The sequence below is a fragment of the Bufo bufo genome, chromosome 3 (genome assembly GCF_905171765.1).
Source record: "Bufo bufo chromosome 3, aBufBuf1.1, whole genome shotgun sequence".
In the NCBI taxonomy this organism is placed as follows: domain Eukaryota; kingdom Metazoa; phylum Chordata; class Amphibia; order Anura; family Bufonidae; genus Bufo; species Bufo bufo.
Genome location: NC_053391.1, coordinates 77,799,359 through 77,823,138, shown reverse-complemented (window position 1 = coordinate 77,823,138; position 23,780 = coordinate 77,799,359). Strand labels below are relative to the sequence as shown.

Genomic DNA, 23,780 nt, shown 5'->3' with positions numbered 1-23,780 from the left:
TTACATTATGGATGGAACCCTGTGCTCCCACTGTACAGTTTCTGGCACTGGCAGATTTAAAAAAGAACTGATCGGTGGGGGTGCTAGGTGTTGGACCTCCACCGGTCGGATACTGATGATACACCTTCAATATCTAAGTTGACGGCGTCATAAAGACTTCCTGATCCAAGCTCTGGGTCACTAACTTTTTCTTGCAGTGCTCGTAAAATCACAATATATTTCCTACAGTGGAACTCATAATCATGAGTTGCTGGCTCCCGGCCCCTCCACTGTCACTGATTGACAGCTTTCTCTCTATGCATACTGTAGATTTGGGAAGGTGGGGTTAACCTGCTGATCACAAATACAAGGACTCTGGACTCTGCTCTTGTGCAGCTAACAAAGTGTAATTTAAAGGGGTTGTTCCACAAAAAATATTCTACATTTTTTCAAACCTGAATACTTTAGTATTTGCATGTAATTAAAAAACTAGTATGCCCACTGAGTTATTCACTGAAATCTATCTGTATAGCGCCACCTGCTGTTTTCTCCTTTTATAATTTCTCTATCCTGCTCACTGCAATGGAAGAACAATTTAAGAGCAGGGACAGACGAGGACAGTGAGTCCCTGTACTAAACCCACCCTACTCTCCTTACCAAATTGTAAAATGGCAAAACCGCAACTGGACGACTGTCCCTTCTCTATATAGGTGCAGAGACAAACTACAACACACAGACAGACAGACAGAAAGGCAAAGTTGTCAGAAATGGGTCAGAACAGCTTTCTCCCTATGCATAGATTTGGGAAGCTGGGGTTAACCTGCCGATCACAAATACAAGGACTCTGGACTCCGCTCTTGTGCAGCTAGCAAAGTGTGATTTAAAGGGGTTGTTCCACAAAAAATATTCGACATTTTTCAAACCCAGCACCTGGAGCTAAATACTTTAGTATTTGCATGTAATTAAAAAAATGTGTATACCCACTGTGTTATTCACTGAAATCTATCTGTATAGCGCCACCTGCTGTTTTCTCCTTTTTCATTTTCTCTGTCCTGCTCACTGAAATGGAAGCACAATTTAAGAGCAGGGACAGACGAGGACAGTGAGTCCGTGTGCTAAACCAACCTTACTATCCCTACCTATTTGCAAAACGGCAGAACCGCAACTGGACGACTGTCCCTTCTCTATATAGGTGCAGAGACAAACTACAACACACAGACAGACACAAAGTCATCAGAAATGGGTCAGAACCAGATGGGCTACGCAGTACCAAAACCAAAAAACGAAGAGCCAGGGGTCAAGCCGTTGGCAGAAGCACAGAATATCAATCCGCAAACCAAGAACAGGAAACCAGGAACAACGCTAGTGAGCCAAAAGACTATCACTGGCAATGGTTCCATTAGAATAGGGAATTTAAATAGAGGGCCTGATACCCCGACCAGAAACTGATTGGTCCGGTGACCTGACTCTCCATAAGTCAACCACCAAACAAAAAAGGTAATAGGACAGATGGGCTGTCATTCTGCCCACTGCGCACGCATGCTGTGGGGAGAAAGCAGAGCATTGCGACCAGTAACTAAGGACGCAGCCGCGTCACTGGGGATGTGGCTCAGCAGCGCGTCTCTCCCAGCGCAGCCATGCCAAAGTTGAGGATTGAGCCCCTAGAGCCCGGACAGATAAGTTTATTACACACATGCTCAGTTCCATCCTTCTACTGCCATCAGCTGCAGCAGAAGGGACACATCCCCTCAAAGTGCACACACACTAAGCTGCCAGCTTGAAATAAATCTAGCAGAGCAATGCATGGGGATCTCTCTGGATCCATGCGAGGTACAGGGCTGGTTCTAGAGATTGCCGTGCACTATATGATATTGGATATCCATTTTTTACATGAATCACTGGATAACCCCTTTAATGAAGAGTACTGCTAGCACTGTCGTTCTTTATGCTGCACCTGGTGACATCCCCTTTCAGGGAACTTCCATTCACTGGGGTTCTTGGGGCCTTTTTTGGCTTGTGAAAAAAAATGGCATTAAACACATGCAGTTTTTTTTTTTTTGGAAGCAGCTTTTTGGGGATGTTTTTTTTTAGCCACACATCTACTTTTTTTCCGAATTTTTTAAAAAAAAATTTTCCCCCTATAGCAATGTCTATGGATAAATGACATGAAAAAATATACTTTGGTAGAGTTGATCATGCTGATTAAAACAATACTTTAGTGATCTTTGTTCGTAGCAGAGTTCCTGAGCATTTTTATTATTACGCTAATGATGGCTGGCAGAGGCTTTGATCACCACTATTCTAACACCTATCTCCTTTGTGCGCGCCCCCTCCTTTGATTCACAGGGCTAGACACATGTCGTCAAGACCTGAATTCAGACACCCCCAATATCATCCTTATGTGCAAAATTCTTGAGCCCCTCAAAAAAAAGAAAAAAAGAAAGAAATGCTGGTGGCAGAGTGGTCTTACAATGTAAAATATAGTCATTGGTGGTCCAGCGGTCTGGAACCACTAATAATGCAGATGAAGTCATTGGGAACAGCGTGTGCTATGGATTACATGCAGGTCCCGGCACTCCTTGGTGGCAGCGGAGAGAGGGCTGTTCAGGCAGGAGAGACTACTCACCTCACCATCCTCCCAGCAGCTGTGCTCCTCTGATTTCAGCTAAGCTGCTAGCGCCTCTATTTCCAGGTGGACTAACTTTGTCGGCTTCACTGAGAGCGTTTTTTATTTTGAGGGGCTCAAGAAGTTTTTACATAAGGATGATATTGGTGGTGTCTGAATTTTGGGCTGGATGACATGTCTAGCCCTGCCAATCTACGGGGAAGGAGGTGTGCACAGAGGAGATGGGCATTAGAATAGCGGTGCTCCAAGTCTTCTTCCCAGCCCCTTGGTGATCGAAAGAGCTAATTAGCATAATCATATAAATGCTGATATCTCAGGATCGCTGCTATGTGCAAAGATAACTAAGGTATTGTTTTAATCAGCATGATCAACCCTACCAGGCTATATGCTCTTTATATTGTATCCTGGCTGTCATTTTATGGGTCTGCTGTGTACTGTATAGTGAGAATGTTGACAGTATAGTGGCATTAGTTATGTGTACAGAATGGCAGCATAACCTATGTACACTTAATTACGCATGCTATAATAAAGGTGACCATTGTCTGTCAAATATGTGCATGCTACATATGTATCCACCTGTAAACAACATATTGTATACACCCCTCGTTGTATCTTCATTTGTAGAGATGAGTGAATTTCTGAAATTTTGATTCTGGGCGATTTGGCCAAGTTGCCCGTTCTTTTCAATTCAAGTCCGAATAGATTCCACCCAAATCAAAAGTGCTCTAATTGCCTGGAAAAGTCTCTCTTTAGCTTTCCAATTTTCCCAAACTGAATCACACAAAATTTCTGATCTAAAGAATCTGTTATAAATCGGTACTGGGTGCACTGTGTTGCTTGAACAGATATGTCTTGGGGTAATTCTATGGTCTTCATTTAAATGGCCTCCCTCTAACCACTGTGCAGGGTTCTGAACTTTGCTGTAGAGGAACCACCTGGCTGCTACCTCTTAGAGTAGTCTCTGTTTAAGTGACTGCCTAACCACGGGGGCCAAGAGATACTGTACCAGCGCGGAGCATAGAGGAGACAGATAAAACTGTAGTTAGGGACAGGTTGAGATCAAGACAGACAGAGTTCATGCAATCATATAAGCATGTTGAGGGTCATGGTGGGTGGCTCTTGATCAGAATGAAGAACAGGCAGAGGTCAGGTCAGGCAGCAAAGGGTCAAATCCAGGAAACAAGCAGAAGTAGGTATGTGTACAGACAAATGTAATCAGCACACCTTTGCAGGAACCTAGCATGATAGAACCTTTTGCTCAGGTACTTTCCCATAGATGATGGTTCCTTCGGTACCCCTTGGCTGGGCAAAAGGATGGCACATGCACTGTCCCTTTAAGAACACACATGATCTAGAGGCACAACAAAATCAGGCCTCAACCAGCGGGGCCTGGTGGCCAGGCTCACTGGGTAGTAGGAGGAGAGTCCAAGCCGCCGGAACACAGAAGCAACAGAGCAGGTGAACAGAGCAGTGGCCATGCCCACTTGGAGGTGTGGAGCGGTAGTGGGCACACACCATCTCTGTAACAGAATCACAATTTTTGAAAAATTCCAGTGCAATTTCTGAATTTCAGAAATTATTCGCTCATCTCTAATATCTAGGATATGGCAGATCCTATGATCATATCACAATCTGTGTCTTTCCTTAGGACTTAAAGGGGTCTTCAAGGAATAATAGCTTTTTATCTAAAACCTGCAGCTGCCTCCGTAAAACAGAAGATTCATACTTACCGACTCGCCGCCGCTCCGGTCCCCCATGTTGCCTTCGCTATGTCCATGTTCTGGCCCCCCTAGTGTTTACATCCGGTGCTGTATTAATATGGTCACATGCTCCACTGAAGCCAATCATTGGCTTCAGCAGTAATGTGCCACTTGTGACCATATTACAGTTTTTGGCTGTGGTTGAGTATGTGACCATGTCCATGCAGCATCGGATGTAAACAGCAGCGGGGGGCAGGTAAGTGTGAATCTTCTGCTTACAGAGGCAGGCTATGGGCATTAGATAAAAAGTGACTATTCCTGGAAAGCCCCTTTAAGGTAAAGCTACTGAGATACATATGACAGGGGGAATCTGGGAAGAAGAGGTTTTGGGGACATGACACCTGGCGCATGATGCCAGAGCTGGTGCCAAAAAGCTACTCTGCTTTGTTCAGGGTATTTACTGTAGATACAGGAGGAGGGCAGCACCCTGAATCTAACGGAAAGACTAGCTACACATCAAAGCTGAGCTCCTACTTCTCAGCACCCTTTCACTTCTGGTTTCCTCTCTTCTCGTCTTACTTATCTTTTCTCGTTCTTCTTCCTTAGAAATATAGGCACACATATTATATATTATATTTTTTATTATATAGACTGTATTATATGTGCAGTATCCATGATACAGCGCATGCGCCCTTATTTATATTCTGCTTTTTTTGCACTTGTTGGCTTGTTCATATTTAAGTCAGAAGCCGTTTGGGGCTTATTTTGCAGATTCAGTCAAAAAGTGAGGATAAAATAAAGTCCTGCATGCAGTATTTCTTTTTTGTTCTGCTAAAACATGGCGCACTCCCGAACAAACCACATCATAGTCAATACGGTCCATTTGCCTCCGTTTAGTCATTTGCCAAATCCGTTGCATTATACACTTCTTGTATCCAGGGATTACAGCCACCGCTGCAGCGCCTATATGAGGTGGCCAGGATGCGCTTGTGTGCCTATGTGCGCTCCGCGATTTCACGGTCCAGGCCACCGGAAAGACCACAGTTTTTTGTCCTATAGTGTGCAAGCACGACCACCGCTGCTGGATTGTAGGGTGTTCATAACCATGGAAATGAGCAGTGTATAATGAGATGGAAAAATGAATCCATCCAGCAAAGGAGGCAATATGGACAATCACACTATAGTAGTAAGTGCCTTGTATTAAAGGGGTTATCTGACCCCTGAAGTGCCCCCCCCCCGTAAGCCCGCGGGCCCCTCACGCACAATGTACTTACCTCGCTTCCCATTTCAGGGGTCAGAAAGCCCCTTTAACTTTCTCTAGATGATAAATGTCCCCCCTCATTCCACACTATCCTGCGCACCCCTTTCACCCTAATATACGGAGATACTGGCTCACGCAGCTTTTTATATCCCCCCCCCCTTCCTTTTAGAGTAAAAGATGGCTGGACCATTATACGTAACAAATCCTACCACCTTACAGGTCGCCCCTACTTCATCCTAGATTGTAAGCTCTTGTGAGCAGAACCCTCATTCCTATTGTATGAATGACTCGAGTGATCTTGTTTTGTAAAGCGCTGCAGAATATGTCGGTGCTATATAAATAAGGATGATTATTCCTCTGCGGTGTGTCGTCTGCCCGTACAGACAGATGGCACTCAGCCTCTGGAAACTTCACCCGGAATCATCAAGTGAAAGCCAGGATCCCTCCTCTCCTCCCTGGCAGCCAATCGCAGCGCAGCCCAATGTCAAACTTTCCTCCAGTGAGATGCACAGAGAGTGGTCCCTGCCCCCAGCCCTATGCAGTGGTGCAGATGAGCCCCCCGTCCTGTGTGCACAGAGCCGAGCTGCCTATTGGCCGGTGTGTGGCATGTCTATTGTGTGCATGCTAATGCTGCTGCCTGTCTCCTCAGCCTGCTCCTCTATAAGGGACATATGGAGGGAGCATCCAGGAGCAAGGACTCTGCTGGGCTCACCGAGCCGCTCATAGGATAAGACTTCTTCGGGGGGAGTACCTGACTGGCAGTCCTGCAATGAGTTGTCTGGATGTTATGTATCATCACCAAGTGTATGGCATGCACCAGTATCTGCCTGGCACAGCAGCTTGTACATCAGCGTACTACCACCACCATCATAACCAGCAGGTAAGTTGTAGTTTCCTTATTCCACTATGATGTATATTAAGAAGTCATTGCAGCCACTTAGATTAGGAAGAGTAGTGGACACGTGGAAGCGACTTCCAGCCGAGTAGGCGAACTCCATAGTGTATATCTGCCGTCAATCGTTTATAGATTGTGAAGATTTAACGTAGCAGAGCAGAGTTTGTCAGGTGGCACAAAGTTATCACAATGTACAAATAAGGCCTCTTGCACACGACCGTATGGCTTTTTCAGTATTTTGCGGTCCGCAAAAAACTCATCCCCAATAAATAGGGATGACGTCCATGTGCTTACCGTTTTTTTGCGGAACGGAACAGCTGGCCCCTGATAGAACAGTACTATCCTTGTCTGTTAGTCCTCTTGCACACAAACGTTTTTTTTTTCCGTTTACGTTCTGTTTTTTTTCCGTTCCGGACCGTATGCGGAACCATTCATTTTGATGGATCCGCAAAAAATATGGAAGGTACTCCATATGACTTCCGTTTCCGTATTTCCGTTTTTCCGTTCCGTTCAAAGATAGAACATGTCCTATTATTGTCCACATAAGGCTACATGCACACGACCGTATGTGTTTTGCGGTCTGCCAAAAAAATGGATGATGTTCCATATGGCATCAGGTTTTTTTTGCGGATCCTTTTTTTTTGCGGTTCCATTGTAATAATGCCTATCCTTCTCCGCAAACTAGAAAAAAATAGGACATGCACAATTTTTTGGGCTGAGCAACGGAACGGACATACTGATGCAGAGAGCCCACGGTGTTCTGTCCGCGTTTTTTGCGCACCCATTGAAATGAATGGGTCCGCATCCTATCCGCAAAAAAAACGGAACGGACACGGAAACAAAATACATTCGTGTGCATGTAGCCTAACGGACAAGGATTGTACTCTTCTATCAGGGGCCAGCTGTTCCGTTCTGCAAAAAACAGAATGTACAAGGACGTCATCCGTATTTTTTGCGGATCCGTTTTTTGCGGACCGCAAAATACAGAAAAAGCCATACGGTCGTGTGCAAGAGGCCTTATGCGGACAAAAATAGGACATGTTCTATCTTTGAACGGAATGGGAAAATGGAAATACGGAAACGGAAGGCATATGGAGTGCCTTCCGTATTTTTTGCGGATCTATTGAAATGAATGGTTCCGTATGCGGAACGCAAAAAAACGGAATGTAAACAGAAAAAAAAAAAAATTTGTGTGCAAGAGGCCTAACGCAGTGCCAAGGAGTTAAATGACAAAGTCATCTCTGCTACTTCTATTCAACAACACGCAAAAGAAATAATAGAAATGCATGAAAATGAGAAGCCCAAAATACCGACTCTCTGGTGGTCGGAGGACTAAGCTGCGGCAAAGATATACTGAGAGGGAACTTAGATTGGGGACAGCGAGAGATGATAATGTCTGTAAAGAGCAGAATATGTCAGCGCTATATAAGTGCGTGAAATCCTCTGCAGCAGTCTGTTGTATTTTATACTTGTGTAACCCTGTCTGGATGTACAGCGCCAGGGAATCAGCGGCTCCTTCAGATAAGTAATACTAGTGTCAATCACTGCTACACGTCTGTAATACACAGTAGTGTCAGCTGACAATCATGCCGCCATATGACAGCACCCCTGAATAAAGCCCTGCACCCTCAGCAGTTTCCTGGGGGCCGCACTGTAGTTCTGTAGAGGTAATAAGGTCCTGGGTCACGTCTGTTAATGTATTTGTACCTCTTTTCTGGTGACATGTCTGTCAGTTTGTAAAAGAGTAAAAAGTAGTGGTGGTGGGGGGAGGGGCGCTCCACAAAGTTATGAATTTACCAATTTATCAGTCAATTTATCTGTCTATCTATTATCTATCTATTATCTATCTATCTATTATCTATCTATTATCTATCTATCTATTATCTATCTATTATCTATCCAATAAACAGTATTAATAAGACTTGATTGAAAGTTAAAAAATTCTGTTCCTTATTTGTTCTCCTGGGTTTTCATTAAACCTATAGGACCATGCAATGGGGAACCTTGTCTATCTATCTATTAATCAATCAATCAATCAATCAAAAAAGCTTAATTGGCAGGTCGAAATTATACATTAGTATTACCAAAGCACGTGGGAAATAGAGGGTTGAGAAATGGGGACACACCCGGGGTCGGTGTATAGGAGTCTGTGGCATATCATGACGGGGGGAGGGGCGCGGACACACTCCGGTGCGGACACGCTCCTCTCAGTCTGTGGCAGGCACTGATATATTGTGATGCTATGTCCACAGTGTTCTCTTCCTCTCCCAGCAGGATGTGCAGTTTCTCTTCCTCCTCCATGGAGCTGAAGAAGTATCTATCTATCTATCTATCTATCTATCTATCTATCTATCTATCTATCTATCTATCTATCATCTATCTATTCTATCCATCTATCCATCCCATATCTATCTATCTATCTATCTATCCATCCCATATCTATCTATCTATCTATCTATCTATCTATCTATCTATCTATCTATCTATCTATCCCATATCTAACTATCTAGCAAATCAAATAATCTTTATTGGCAGGGCTAAATACATTTTAGCATTGCCAAAGCAAGTGGGAAATAATTGGGTAGGGTTGGGGAATGAGGACACGTCCAGGGTGGGGGTATAGGGTAAGTTTGGGGGATGGGGACACATCCAGGGTGGAGTGTCCATGGTATATCAGCCTCCTCTCAGTTTATGGCAGGCAGTAATATATTGTGCTGCTATGGTCGCTGTGTTCTCCTCTTCCCCCAGCAGTATGGTGAGTCTCTCTTCCTCCTCCATGGAGGTGAAGCCTGGGCAGAGATCAGACAGTCTCCTGAAGTGAGAATCCCTCACTGCTAAGTATTTTGGGCACCGCAGCAGGAAATGAGCCTCATCCTCCACGGCCTCTTGGTTGCACTGCTGACACAGTCTGCTCTCCCTTGGCTTGTACCTCTGTCGGTGATGCCCGGATTCAATAAGCAGGCTGTGGGCACTCAGTCTGTAGCAGCTCAGGATCTGTCGGTCTCTTGGATTGGGGAGTTTCTCCAGATATGAGGCCAGTTTGTACTCCCAGTTTGGCACCCGAGGTGGGTCCTTTCTCTGGCACCTCTTCTCCCCCAATACTTGACCACATACCTCTTACATCCAGGGACATCTCCTGTCATGTAGACCTTCTCTTTCCTCTTCTCCTCCGCTAGACCGCCATGACAAATTCTTTCAGCCGCATCTCGTCTCTACAGAGTTTGTAACACAGACACATTAGATTTCTCAGTTTTTCCATCAACCTCCCCATCCTGGTGTCCCCACAGTGTCATCCTGCTGCACCCCCAATACTGTGCCCGTTGTTCCCCCCAATGCCCCAGGTACTATACTGCTGAAAAAGTAGTGACCCCAGTAGACATAATATATTTCCAAAAGAGCTGTCAAAAATGAAAGGTGGAATCTGATTGGCTTCCATGAGCAACTAAGCCAGTTCTACTTTACACCAGTTTGATAAATTACCCCAAATGTCCCTGGTGTCTACAGCAGCTATAATGTCCCCTAGAGTGCCCCCAGTAATAACACCCTATATTGTGCTCCAGGTAATAATCCCTGTATAGTGTCTCCAGAAATAATAGAATTGCCCCTACAGTGCCTCCCCAATAGCAACGCCCCCCCCACGCTGCCCCATATAGTAATTTCCCCCACACTGCCCCCATAGTAATCCCCCCATAGTAATTTGTCCCCAACACACAGTAATTCCCCTCACAATGCCCCATATAGTTATTTCCCCCACACTGCCCCCATAGTAATCCCCCCACAGTAATTTCCCCCCCCAACACACAGTAAATTTCCCTCACACTGCCCCCATACAGTAATTTCCACCACACTGCCCCATACAGTAATTTCTCCCACACTGCCCCCACACAGGAACTTTCCCACACATTGCCCCCATATAGTAATTAGTCATTTGCCCCACACAGTAATTTCCCCACACTGCCCCCATAGTAATTTCCCCCACACTTCCCCATACAGTAATTTCCCCCACACTGCCCCATATAGTATTTGCCCCACACAGTAATTTCTCCCACACTGCCTCCATATAGTAATTTCCCCCACACTGCCCCCACAGTAATTTTACCACACTGCCCCATACAGTAGTTTCCCCCACACTGCCCCTACACAGTAGTTTCCCCCACACTGCCCCATATAGTAATTTTCCCCACACAGTAATTTCCCCCACGCTGCCCCCATACAGTAATTTCCACCACACTGCCCTATACAGTAATTTCTCCCACACTGCCCCCACACAGGAACTTTCCCACACATTGCCCCCATATAGTAATTAGTAATTTCCCCCACACAGTAATTTCCCCCACACTGCCCCCATACAGTAATTTACTCCACACTGCCCCATATAGTATTTTCCCCCACACAGTAATTTCTCCCACACTGCCTCCATATAGTAATTTCCCACACACAGTAATTTCCCCCACACTGCCCCCACAGTAATTTTACCACACTGCCCCATACAGTAATTTCCCCCACACTGCCCCTACACAGTAATTTACCCCACACTTACCCCATATAGTAATTTGCCCCACAAAGTAATTTTCCACACACTGCCCCAGAGTAATTTCCACCACACTGCCCCCACACAGTAGTTTCCCCCACACTGCCCCATATAGTAATTTGCCCCACACAGTAATTTCCCCCACACTGCCCCCATACAGTAGTTTCCCCCACAATGCCCCCACACTGCCACGACACAGTAATTTCCCCCACACTGCCCCCCACACAGTAATTTCCCCCACACAGTAGTTTCCCCCACACTGCCCCCACACAGTAATTTACCCCACACTGCCCCCACACAGTAGTTTCCCCCACAATGCCCCCACACAGTAATTTCCCCCACACAGTAATTTCCCCCACACTGCCCCCCATAGTAGTTTCCCCCACACTGCCCCCCACACATTAGTTTCTCCCACACTGCCCCCCACACAGTAGTTTCCCCCACACTGCCCCCATAGTAATTTCCCCCACACTGCCCCTATATAGTAATTTGCCCCTCACAGTAGTTTCCCCCACATTGCCCCATATAGTAATTTGCCCCACACATAGTAATACCTCCCATAATTATTATTTGCCCCACATAGTAATCCCTCCCATAATAATTTGCCCCCACATAGTAATCCCTCACATGATAATTTGCCCCCATACAGTATCCCACCATGATATTTTTTCCCCACATGTCCTCCTGTGTGTCCTCCCCCATGTCCCCCAAAGTTGGCACATAAAAACAAAACAAAAACAAAAATTATTAAAAAACTAAAAGCTAAATACTCACCTGCGCCTGCTCGCAGAGGAAGGCGCGCACACTTCACTGTGCTGCTGCGTCCCGGCACAGGCGCGCGCGATTACGTCATCATGCACGCCTGCGCCGGGATTTCACTACCGCATAGGCCTCAGGCCTACTAGGCTTGAAGCCTATGGCGGTGATCGGCGGCGGGGCAGGGAACTATGCGCTCTCGTGCCCCGCTGCAGTATGTAGGCATCAGCGCTCCAGCAATGAGCACTTCCATCTGTATTGATGGAAGCGCTCATTGCACCCCCTGAGAGCCAACACCCGGGGCGGACCGCCCCACCCTAGGCATGCCACTGCTCCCTCTGCAGGCTCTGGTATACTGTCAGCTTTTGTGATGTTTGTATGTCGTTCCTCCAGACGCTGATATACTCCTCTTTGCTCTTGTGTATCGTCCTCTGGATTTCCCCCTTTGCCAGGCTGTATTGTTTGTTGGCTTGGGCAGGCTGGGTTTGGGTGACTTGTTGCAGGGTGCTTTGTTTTTCTGGGGCTTCTAGGTGCAGCAAGGCTTTGTGATGGTAGGAGCTGGGACTGCTGCTATGCAGATAGGCTCTGAATGATAGCACCTGCTTCTGAACAGCAAAGTAGAGTGGGAATCTGCCCAGTTCTGCTCGGCAGGCGCTGTTTGAGGTGCTCCTTTGGACCTGGAGAAGGTGTTTGCAGAATTCTAGGTGGAATAGTTCTGTTGGCCCAGAGTCCCACTTTGCCCGGTCTGGGTATGTGTCTGGGCCCCAGACTTCGCTGCCATACAGGAGGATTGGGGCGATGATGGTGTCAAGGATTTTAAGCCAGACGGTCACTGGTACCTTAAGATGATACAGATGCCTTCTGATGGCATAGAAGGTTTTGCTTGCCTTGTCTTTCAGTGTTTCCATGGCTTTCTTAAAACTCCCTGATTGACTGATTTCTAGGCCCATGTAGGTGTAGCTGTCGGTTTCTGAAAGTGGACAGTTGTTTAGCAGGAAGGGAGGACGCCCAAAGTTCAATGACAAGATGAGCGCTCCTACAAAAAGTATATCTATCTATCTATCTATCTATCAATCATATATACAGTACTATATGTGTATATGAGTGTATATATATACTCAGCTCTGCTGCACCCATGCAGTCTTTTAGCCCTAAATTTCAAAATATATAGTCCGAAAAAGGAAAATATCCACAAATTATGCACTTGGTGAAAATTGCTCCATGTCTATGTAGTAGTAGGGATGGAGTGTGTCCTCTTATCAGCCTGACAGCAGTCTAGAAGCATGCACTGAGCGTGGGTGTGAGGTGGGGCCTGCGAGGACTTGGCTCAGGCCTTGCAGTCATTAGAGACTCCAGAATTTCTGTTGTTGCATTCCATAAAGTTTTATCATTATTACACATGGAGATCATTCTTTACATGGGAAGTGTCTTTGAAGGAAGGAATCTCGCCAGTAATGGAGAAGAATTTCTGAGCTTGTGTGCAACTACATGAATATTTGGCATAGCGGATACAACAGTAATACAGTCAGACAGGCTCCATGCCCCCTGCAGTATTCGAGCTAGTAGTGTGCATTATATAGAGAGAAGTACAGCACAGCTGGCATGTCCACGTCTCCAGGTGGACGGTGGTCTGCTTTTGGTCTACGGACATGATTGATCAAGTCTAGGCTATGTCCAGCTTGTGTACCTGGAAAATATCTGATATAATGTACAGTGTGCAGGAGGTTCAGCCCCAGACACCAGTCTCAAGAGCTGCATTCCTCATTATACGGCGCTGGACGTAAGCAGAACATACTGGGAGCTGTGCTTCATCCACTGAGAAGGTAAGATGATTACATCTCTCCTGACATGTCTGCTTTAGTCAATACTTGCACTTACCAGGTAATAACATTTTTGGGGAATATTTTCTCAGTTCCTCTGTTATTCCTCCTAGTAAGACTCCATTCACATTACCGTATTTTTGGTCTGCATCCAATCCACATTTTTTTTCTGATAGGATGTGGACCCATTCGGTATGTCCATTCCGTAGCCCGCAAACATGTCCTATTCTTGTCCATTTTGTGGACAAGGATAGGCATTGCTATAATGGATCTGCCAAAAAAAAGGATACAACATGGACCACACACGGACGCCATCCGTATTTTCTGCGTACCCGAAAAATACATACAGTTGTGTGAATGCACCATAACAAAGGAAAAAAAGTCACAGCTTTGTATTACCAATAACCTTGTCAGAGGGGTGTGTCCCTACAGAGTCCCACGCGGGCGGCACTGATTGGGCAATATGTCTAGGGATACCACCCCCAACTGTTAATATCCAGTTGTCACCCGATATTCGTAAATTTCTCATTCCCACCCTCCGCAGACTCCACTGGGCAACTTGCCATGTGATGTGGTGACATAAATCAGCATGAGGGGCCTCGTTTTTTTATTTTTTTGCCATACATCTGCTGTTCCTAAATAGGCTCCTTATATTTTGAATTATTTTTAACTTTTGTTTCCATGTTTGAAAAATCATGGAGTAAAATGATGTCACCAAGCTCCAAACTATACTATAAGGATGTGAATGTACAGATGACACTTCTAGTCGAGGACTATGGGGGAAGAAGAGTTGTACCAAAACTGTCCAGCAGAAAAAAAATGTCTGTGTTGCCCACAGCAAACAATCAGAACTCAGCTTCCATTTCTAACTCTGCCCTGGCCAAATGAAAGCTGTGCTGTGATTGGTTGCTTTGGGAAACAAGGCCAGTTCTCGTCTGAGACAGCTCCAATGTTTACTGCACTGCTGCAAAATAATGAAAATAATGTTTTTGCTGAAGTTTAAATTTTCTGCAAACCATTACATTTTCACATTGCAGGAAAGACGTGAAATAATATGTGGAAAGATGTGGCTCAGAGCGCCAATAATTGGTGAAACGTTCTGTAACCATTGCCATTTTCCACTGTTTGGACATGGTTTAGTGTATTGCGCTGTAGTAATTAAATAGGGGACATTTATCAAAACTGGTATAAAGTAGAACTGGCTTAGTTGCCCCTAGCAACCAATCAGATTCCACCTTTCATTTCTCAGGGCTCATTTGAAAAATAAAAGGTGGAATCTGATTGGTTGCTATAGGCAACTAAGCCAGTTTTTCTTTACACCAGTTTTGATAAATCTACCCGACATGTTAAGGATTCATAGTATGCACAGAGAGAAGCCTCATAGACATGAATGGAGGCAAAAGGTGACAAAAATGTCATGGAAAGGGTTGTACGGAAAAATACAACTAGTGAAAAAGCCAGTATCCACTTAGACACTCTGTCTACTCTTGTCTACTGGGCAATTAAACATGTCTATAACACAATCATATCCCCCCTATTAGGGCTCATTCAGACTACCGCGCCATGTTTTGTGGTCTGCAAATTGCGAATCTGCAAAACACGGATGGCGCCCGTGTGTGTTCCACAATTTGCGGAATGGAATGGGTGTCTCATTGGGTGTCTCATTATAGAAAAGCCGACAAGAATAGGACATGTTCTATCTTTTTTGCTGGGCCACTGAACAGAGCAACACTTGGTGTGCTGTTCGCATCTTTTGTGGCCCCATTGAAATGATTTGGTCCGCACCCATTCCGCAAAATTACGGAACAGATGTGGAACCATTCATACGGCCGTGAGAATAAGCCCTTAGTCACAACCTCTCAAATAAATACCAGCATTCCTACCTCTTCCCAGCCCCAGGGCGTCTTTCTTCCGTACAAAAGTGGCCAGAATGGAGGAACATTTTAAAATGATACGAAACCACCGCCCTCACCTTACCTTTTGTGTACTGGGCATTTACATGTGTCCATATAATGATCCCATCCCCCTATAAGGGAGGGTTCATATCATGTTTTATGCCTCCGTTTGACATATATTGTACATATACTTGTATCCTGCAGAGTTCGGTAAATAAAACGTATACTTTATTTTTTACTATGTAAAAAGAAGTATACGGGTTTTTTTTTACAATGGAACTCTATGGTGAACGGATGCCACTGTATAGCATCAGTCTGAGGCATCCGTTTAACGCATACTTTTTTTGTATATACGTTAAAAGGATGGGAAAAACGCAATGTGAACCCACCCGTAGTCATATCTCCTCAAGTAAATTCAGTGCAGATTAGCTCACGTTAGCCAAAACAGAGACCCCTCCAAAAGGAAGAGTGAACATTTGGATTAACTGGACTTCCTATGCCATTCCAGACCCAAGGCATCCGTTTTCTTGTCCAAAAGCACCCAGAATGGACACATACTTGCAATGTAAATTTGATAAGGGCCCTTTTAGACTTCACAATTCTTAGGTCAATTATTGGGAACGAGTGTTCATACGAATGCTCGTTCCCGATAATTGACCTAAGAATTGTGAAGTCTAAAAGGGCCCTTATCAATTGACTTGTAAAAGTAAGCAGCCAATGAACGAGTAAATGATCGTTTGTCAGCTGATGGGCATCCATCATGAGGGTGAAAGATGGACGATTATTGGCAGCACATCTCCCTGTGTAATCAGGATTGTGCTGCCGATAATCATTAGAAGAGAATGATGGAGGAATGACTTCAGTAGCGATTATTCCTCCAATATTCACTTTTCATTGGTCTGTGTAATCAGGCCGATGCAAACGAGCGCCGATGAATGGGCTTATCAACCATCGGCTCTTGTCCTGTCCGAGGGCCCTAAGCATATTTTTGAAATTTAGGTAAAATCCCACAAGAACATAAGGAGAAGATCCAAACGCCACACATATGTTTCTCTGAAATCAACAACATACCTCAATGGAACAATACCTCCATAATGCAACATATGATGAGATATGACTTGAAATTACTTAAAATTATCGATTAAAGGGGTTATCTCATGAATAATGTAAAAAAAAAAAAAAAAAATCGTACATAATCTAGTACATGATAACCTGTTTCTACCAAAGGTAGAACCAGTCCCGTACCTCACATGGATCCAGAGATCTCCCCATTTATTGCTCCTATGTTGGATCTATTTCATGCTGTCAGCTTAAGGGACGTGTCCCTTTTCAGGGGTGTGTCCTTTCTGTTGCAGCTGGTGGAAGTTAAAGGATAGAACTGAGTATGTGGTCCCGTCTCAGTGAGCAGGACAGAGAAATAAGAAAAAGCGCAAACACTAGGTGGTGCTATACAGATAGATTTAATTGAATAACTCAGTAGTTATAATAATGCAGAAGTATTCAGATCCAGGCGCTGGTTTGAAAACTGCAGAATGTTTTTCATGGGACAATTCCTTTGGGAGTGTTTTTCTTCTAGTTTTGATTTCCGCAGAGGCATTTGCAGATTGTTTTGTTTTGTTGGATTTAGTCCAGTAGGTAAATTTACCGTGGGTTACTAGGGAAGGACAACACGTTAAGTTAAAGGGTTGCATTTTTTTTTTTATCTGACGTCTCAGATATGATAAGATTCCTTCTAAGATGAGCGTGTACAGAAGGTGTTGCATAGCGAATTTTCAAGATGTGCTGTCATTCCCCTGCTGATCGCTGTCAGTCACCCTAGTCATCCTCCCTTTTATATGTAGGTGAGGAGGAAGTCACCTCCTGTGCTTTGGCTAGAAGTGGGTGGACAGGACTCACAATTTGTCTTGCTTAGTAAAAGATACAACTCTACACAAATGAGGAGGGTATTGTGTATACAGATGGATATCAGGGTTTTGATATGTTAAAACAACTTGCTTTTGTTCTTGTGTCCTTAAATCTGCCATGTACATAATGCAGGTACTTCATGTACTGCAGATCATGTGATGGATCCTGAATGATTCCAGCGAATGTATATTCTCATTACTGCATCGTTTTAGTAACAGATTACAGAGGTACCTCTATTGTATATGGTAGTAGAGATGGATCTAATATGCAGCTTATACATTTCTTGGTGTTTCCAAATCTATCTAATATCTATCTATCAATCTAATATCTATCTATCTATCTATCTATCTATCTATCTATTTAATATCTATCTATCTATCTATGTTTCTATATATCTATCTATATTATCTGTCTATCATATATCAATCTATTTATTATTATTATTATTATTATTATTATCATTTATTCGAAAGCGCCATTAATTCCATGGCACTGTACATCCAGACGGGGTTACACAAATATAAAATACAATAAATAAAGTATTAACACACTGGTACAGAGGGGTAGAGGACCCTGCCCGCAAGAGCTTTTGATCCTCTATCTATCTATCTATCTATCTATCTATCTTGAGAAAGATCCCAGGAGGTGGATCGAAACGTCGCGGTCTGGTGAATAAAGCCTAATATTATTTTACGCCTTGGATGTGCCGTGGAATTTTTCCTATTACTTATTTGAAGGGGGATCGCCTTCACAGCCGCTGGCACTCCGTCTGCACCTATACATTGCAGTGCTGCTCAAATTTTTTCTATCTATCTATCTATCTATCTATCTATCTATCTATCTATCTATCTATCCACTTTATCTATCTATCTTTCTGTCTATCTAATCTGGGTACAAAGCCTTCAAGGCTAGCTGTCAGCTGTAGGCTTATGTAGGAAACCCCTCAGGCATCAGGTGCCTCCAATTCTACCCCTAAACTCCTGGTTCTTTTCTGGTATTCATAGTCCTAGAGGACCCTCATAAATGGTTGTCTATATTATGTATGTGGTTCACAACAGGATAATATCAATCTGAAACCCTGGCAAATTATGATGAAAATAAATGTCATGTTTTGTCTATGTTTGTGCTTGATTTTGAAGTGTCCAAACCATTGCTGTATGTCTTAGAATAGATGGACAGCAGATCATTCTCTCTGCCCGGGGATAGTAAAGTTTAGGTTTCGGATGTGCGCTCTGCAGACTCATGCAATGTACTTACTTTGTTGTTCTGGAATGGAATGGAAACTATTTGCTGTGAGATGTCTGCGGCACGGCTGTTTATTTTTTTATTTTGAGATCCAGGGTCCTTGCTCAGAATTACTCTTATCTGTCACTGGCAAAAAAAAAAAAAAAGTAAAATATTTTTTTATATCTTAGTCATATTTTATGAATTAATTTATTGTTCGGCTTTACATCAGAAAGTGGACATGGTGGCTTTCATCAGTCATTCATCTGGTTGCCAGGGTCAGAATAGACATAGCAATGGAGCGAGTAGCAGATGAGGAACTGGAAAAAAAATGAGTGGGACCCTCACTGTTCACTAAGTCCCTTGTTCCTTCTAACCAGCACAACTGTAGTGAGGATGAAGCAGTATGCTCTCTGCTGCTCCATATAACACCATAGGAGTCTATAATCACCCAGATGGGAGGATAATACAATATTTAGACAGGGCTGTAGCTATTAGTGCTTGGATAGGACCCAGGCTCTGGTGCCAAGGGGCAGCAAAGGCCTCTCTGCTACATGTAGCATTAAAAGTGGTACGTGGCAGGCCCTGTCAGACATTTTGCATTGCACCACAGGTGCTTTAAATCACACCATTGGCCTGGGCTGTAATGCTAGAAGACGACCAATTAACCTTTACCACATAAGAACATACCAGTATTGTAAATGGCACATAGTAGGTGGATAGCACTGTTTCAAAATTTTCTTTGGACCCAGGAGTTTCAATCTATGCTTTTATTCCTTTTTATACCCAGGAACAAACAAACATCACAGAATTTAAAGCCTATGTACACTTTTTGGAGGGAATTTTCATGCATTGTACTAATTTTGAGCTAAAAATCGTTTATTCATTTGGTCTTTATTAAAAAAAAAATTAGCCCTTTTCTCTGCACAGCCTTGAGATTCTTTAGTAGCAGGCTCTGTATTTTTATTCTCATCTTACCTTATCTCTGATCTCTAATGTCCTAAACACTCATTATAGCTCAATTCGTATCTTACTGTTAAGAATGTGGCTTAAATAAGTGTTTATGACCTTTTAGTAATTTAGAGATAAGGTTTATTAGATGACTGGCACAAATTGAAAGTGAAAGTATAATTCACACAGCTAGACCGTTAACCGTTTGTGAAGAAACGTCTGAATATTTTTAATAAAGACCAAATAAAAAAAATATTTTTAGCCCAAATTGAGTACAATGCAATCATAAAAAATTACCCCCAAATGTGTACATAGCCTTTAAGTTCTCCTCTGCTTCCTGTAAGAGTTGTTGTTAACAGAATACAGACAGGAAATTAGATCATGCACTTTATGAACCCAGAACTAGTGTATTAAGTCTATAGAGGTTGGGAACTGGTCCCTGACCTTAAAATCCCAAGGGCTCATGTCACTCCCAGTAGCCCCCTACTAATAGTATATGTTTTATATATGCAAGCAGGATGATAATAATATGAACCTTTCTGATAGTGTAGGGTTGTGGCTTCATGTTTCTTTGTTTCCTCACAGAAGAAGATTGTCGCCTACAGTAAGATGCAGGAAGCCTTAGAGATGGCCTTTCCGACCAAGCAAGAAGAAGATGAAAAAGAACAGCCCGCAGAAATGGAATATTTGAACTCACGCTGTGTCCTCTTGACCTACTTTCATGGAGACATCGGAGCAGTCGTAGATGAACATTTCTCCAGGGCCTTGAGTCAAATAAGAAATTTCAATCCAGAAAACTCAGCCTCAAAGAGCAAAACAGTAACAAATAGAGGTAAACTTTTTCTATTATCAAAATTACCATGTTATAGAAAATGATACATAAACTTAATCTTGTATTAAAAATAATAGTCATCAAGTTTTTTATTTAATGTAAAACTTTCAAGATATATTAAAAATGCTGCAACTCTCCAGTATCCAGTTAATAAAAAAACTAACTCATTAATAACACCTATATAGTGCGTATATATGTGTTATTACATTTTCAGTTTTTAAATATAAAATTTTAAATTTTTAACATTTTCAGTTTATTTGAGAACCTTTTTTGTTGGTTTTGGGTACTAATAGCTCAGTGCTCTTGTATTCAGTATTAAGTCATGGGATCAGTGAGTTACCCCAATTGATGAACTCAACAAGGATGCTAAAAAATATTTATTTTTAACACATTATGGGATAAAATCTCTAAAAAAGGTTTTTGAATATTTTTTAATTTTCTATTTTTTAGTACGTCCCTGTATAATATTTCCTGCAGCCCTTACCTTATTACTTTAGTTTCTTCCCATGCTTTGAAATTTCTTTATTTTCTAATCTGTTTAACAAGGATGTGCCCAGCAACTAGGGATGAGCGAATCGACTTTGGATGAAACATCCGAAGTCGATTTGCATAAAACTTTGTTTTAATACTGTATGGAGCGAGTGCTCCGAACAGTATTAGAATGTATTGGCTCCGATGAACAGAAGTTATTACTTCGCAAAGTCTCATTAGAGTTCGCACAATAACTTCATAAATTTATTTCTACTGTAAAAAAACTTTTTCTTAACTCAGGTTCGGTTCCCAGTGGTACCTTGGAACCGAACCCAAGTATGGGAAATGTTGTTTTACAGTAGAAATAAATTTATGAAGTTATTATGCAAAGTCTCGGGAGACTTTGCGAAGTAATAACTTCGGCTCATCGGCGCCAATACATTCTAATACTGTACAGAGCGCTCGCTCCATACAGTATTGAAACAAAGTTTTCTGCAAATCGACTTCGGATATTTCATCCAAAGTTGATTCGCTCATCCCTACCAGCAACCTATACATCTCATTTTCTTTACCAAAGACACAAAAAATTGGACTAAATATTGTACCTGCCATTGATATGATTTGGGGCATCTTCCTGACTTTGGGAGGTGTAGAATCATGTGTTGAATAACAATGATGTATAATTAACAACTTTATGTCATTCTTGGACATGTGAAGAATCTGGACCAAATTTTAGACTCTTTACCTTGGACTTTGTTATGGAATAAAAAATTAAATAAAAATTAGAGGGCCTAGAAACACAAACAATAACACGAAGCTCCATGATTCTTAATACCCTTACTGTTAGACATGTAAAGGAAAATCTAATCCAGGCATCAGAAACTGTTCCCATGGGATGTTCCCTCTTAAAATAGTTGACATTTTGCTTATAATTAGAAAAATGAGTGAGCTCAGCCCCGAACAAGGGAACAAACTCCAGCAAACTATTATTCAGTAGACAAATTTATCCATTCTTGAATATGCTGCTTCCCTTTTTTCAGTCATGACTATAAAAGGCATTTTTAGTATGTCATGAATTTGCTCAATCGATTTTATCATTCTGTTTGGAGGACCCTTCTTTTTTTTTGCTTATTGTAGACATCGTTGTACTATGTAAGGTTTACATTTGCCCAATTAGGATAAAATAATAAGGATGATGTTGTAATGAGAATGAAATGAACGGAATCCCGAAGGTCATTTTCTAGGAATGATAATTTACACAGAGCTACAAAAATCCCTTCTTTGCACCCCTCCTCAGGATTGCAGTTTCCAACTTGAGATACCATAAACTGAAATATTGCAACCATGTGGACTTGTTTGATATTCTTTTGATAACACTGTCCTATTTTTGGATTGTGGTCTTATGCTGAGTAATGTAGTTTTTCAAGAATTAGACAACCATGTGTCACAAAATTGTATGGTGTTCACATTTTCTACTTTGATGTCGACTTGGCACTGACTGGTAAAACCTAAATTCCAGTTTCTCCTGAAAGAGGTTCTCAGGGACAACACAAATAGATCTGGGGGTTTGTGAATTTAGTTCTCACCCATGGACATGGAATTCTTTATAGTGATGTATAATGAAGTATGAAAAATAAATTCTGTCCACAAATATGGCTTCCCCAAATCAATATTTGGGAACTAGATTATAAGAGGGAATATATTAATAAATTAGATCATGAAAGGGGTATTATACAATTCTGGTGTATGGTAACCCCTCACATGGTAACTCCATCTAAAACAGACACCTTAAATAGCTTACTGATTTTTGATAATTGATGTTATTGTTCTATTTTTCATTTTCAGAAAGTCTGTCAGTATCCTGCCAAAGGACTAGTTTACCTCCGTCACTGTGGACAAGCTCCTATCAATCATCACCACCAGCTTGCTTGAGTGGAGCTCATCCAGACTTTACAGCTACAGCCACTGGCACTTTCTCCAACCCTGACCCTAGCAGCTGGTCTGGAGATAACGGGCACCAAACTATCCCCCATCCTCCACCAGAATCCTGGCATTATCCACCAACCAGTTCTCCATATGCACACATGCATGATGTTTACATGTATCACCACCATGCACATCCACATATGCATCACCACCATCACCGTCATCATCACCACCCTGGCTCTCATTTAGATCCACGATATGGACCTCTACTAATGCCTTCAATGCGTACAGCCAGGATTCCTGCACAGCAATGTGATGTAGCTAAAACGGAACCAAGTACAACCACAATGGCTACATCAGCTTGGGCTGGGGCAATCCATGGCACTGTGGACATCGTACCAAGTTTTGGCTTTGAGACAGGTAACAGCTTTACAGCCTAAATTTTCATGTTTCTAGGCTTGTAATGAGGATAGTACAACTACAAAGGAAGTCAAAGCCAGGATATTACTATTCTTCACTTCTGGGAAAGAACCTGTCTTAATAGACCTAAAAGGACTTTATGATTGTACTTTCTTATGTGATACCAAAACTTTTTTCCATGTATATGTTTTGTATGTCATGTTTTTTTTGCATTTTGACCAAAGCCTTCTGTGAATAATTAAAAAAATAGACTGGTTTTATATTAAATATTAATGATTTCTTAATCCGTTTCCTCCAGCTTGCTCCTATTTCTGCGTGTGGTCTGTGTTCGTGCTTTACAATTTCTTCGCTTAAATGATTGAAACCAGATCATACTGGGTGAACAAAATAAGTGATCTAATCTACTTTATGGCCAAACACAGGTGTGACAATTTTTGCAAAGCCATTGAATTACTGGTAATAGTCTGTATACATCTAGTATAGAGGAAATATAAAGAAAGAGTGGTCCATGAATTATGTAAGCTATATAAGGAATTGTTTATAACATTTTTATATGTTTTATTATGTATTTGTAAGCTTTTCATGGCA

General features: G+C 42.6%; 1 protein-coding gene across 3 annotated transcripts; it reads left to right on the top strand.

Moving 5' to 3' along the window:
• The first annotated feature begins 6,128 nt into the window (after positions 1-6,128).
• VGLL3 (vestigial like family member 3) lies at positions 6,129-23,469 on the top strand. Of its 3 annotated transcripts, none has more exons than XM_040423245.1 (3): positions 6,129-6,446; positions 20,132-20,375; positions 22,692-23,469. In XM_040423245.1, exons 1-3 carry the CDS (start codon positions 6,336-6,338, stop codon positions 23,210-23,212), a joined length of 876 nt encoding a protein of 291 aa, XP_040279179.1. In that variant the 5' UTR covers positions 6,129-6,335; the 3' UTR covers positions 23,213-23,469. The 3 variants fall into 3 exon arrangements, with proteins under 3 accessions (XP_040279179.1, XP_040279178.1, XP_040279180.1); XM_040423244.1 differs by having other exon boundaries at positions 20,129-20,375; XM_040423246.1 differs by lacking the exon at positions 6,129-6,446 and adding an exon at positions 13,146-13,571 and having other exon boundaries at positions 20,129-20,375.
• The last annotated feature ends 311 nt before the right edge of the window (positions 23,470-23,780 follow it).

What these genes read in the sequence shown, in the direction of transcription:
- VGLL3 (XM_040423244.1), top strand. Translation starts at nt 6,336, where the DNA reads ATGAGTTGTCTGGATGTTATGTATCATCACCAAGTGTATGGCATGCAC. An exon ending in ACCACCATCATAACCAGCAG is followed by an intron (nt 6,447 to 20,128) that starts GTAAGTTGTAGT and finishes GTTTCCTCACAG; the next exon opens with AAGAAGATTGTCGCCTACAG. An exon ending in CAAAACAGTAACAAATAGAG is followed by an intron (nt 20,376 to 22,691) that starts GTAAACTTTTTC and finishes TTTCATTTTCAG; the next exon opens with AAAGTCTGTCAGTATCCTGC.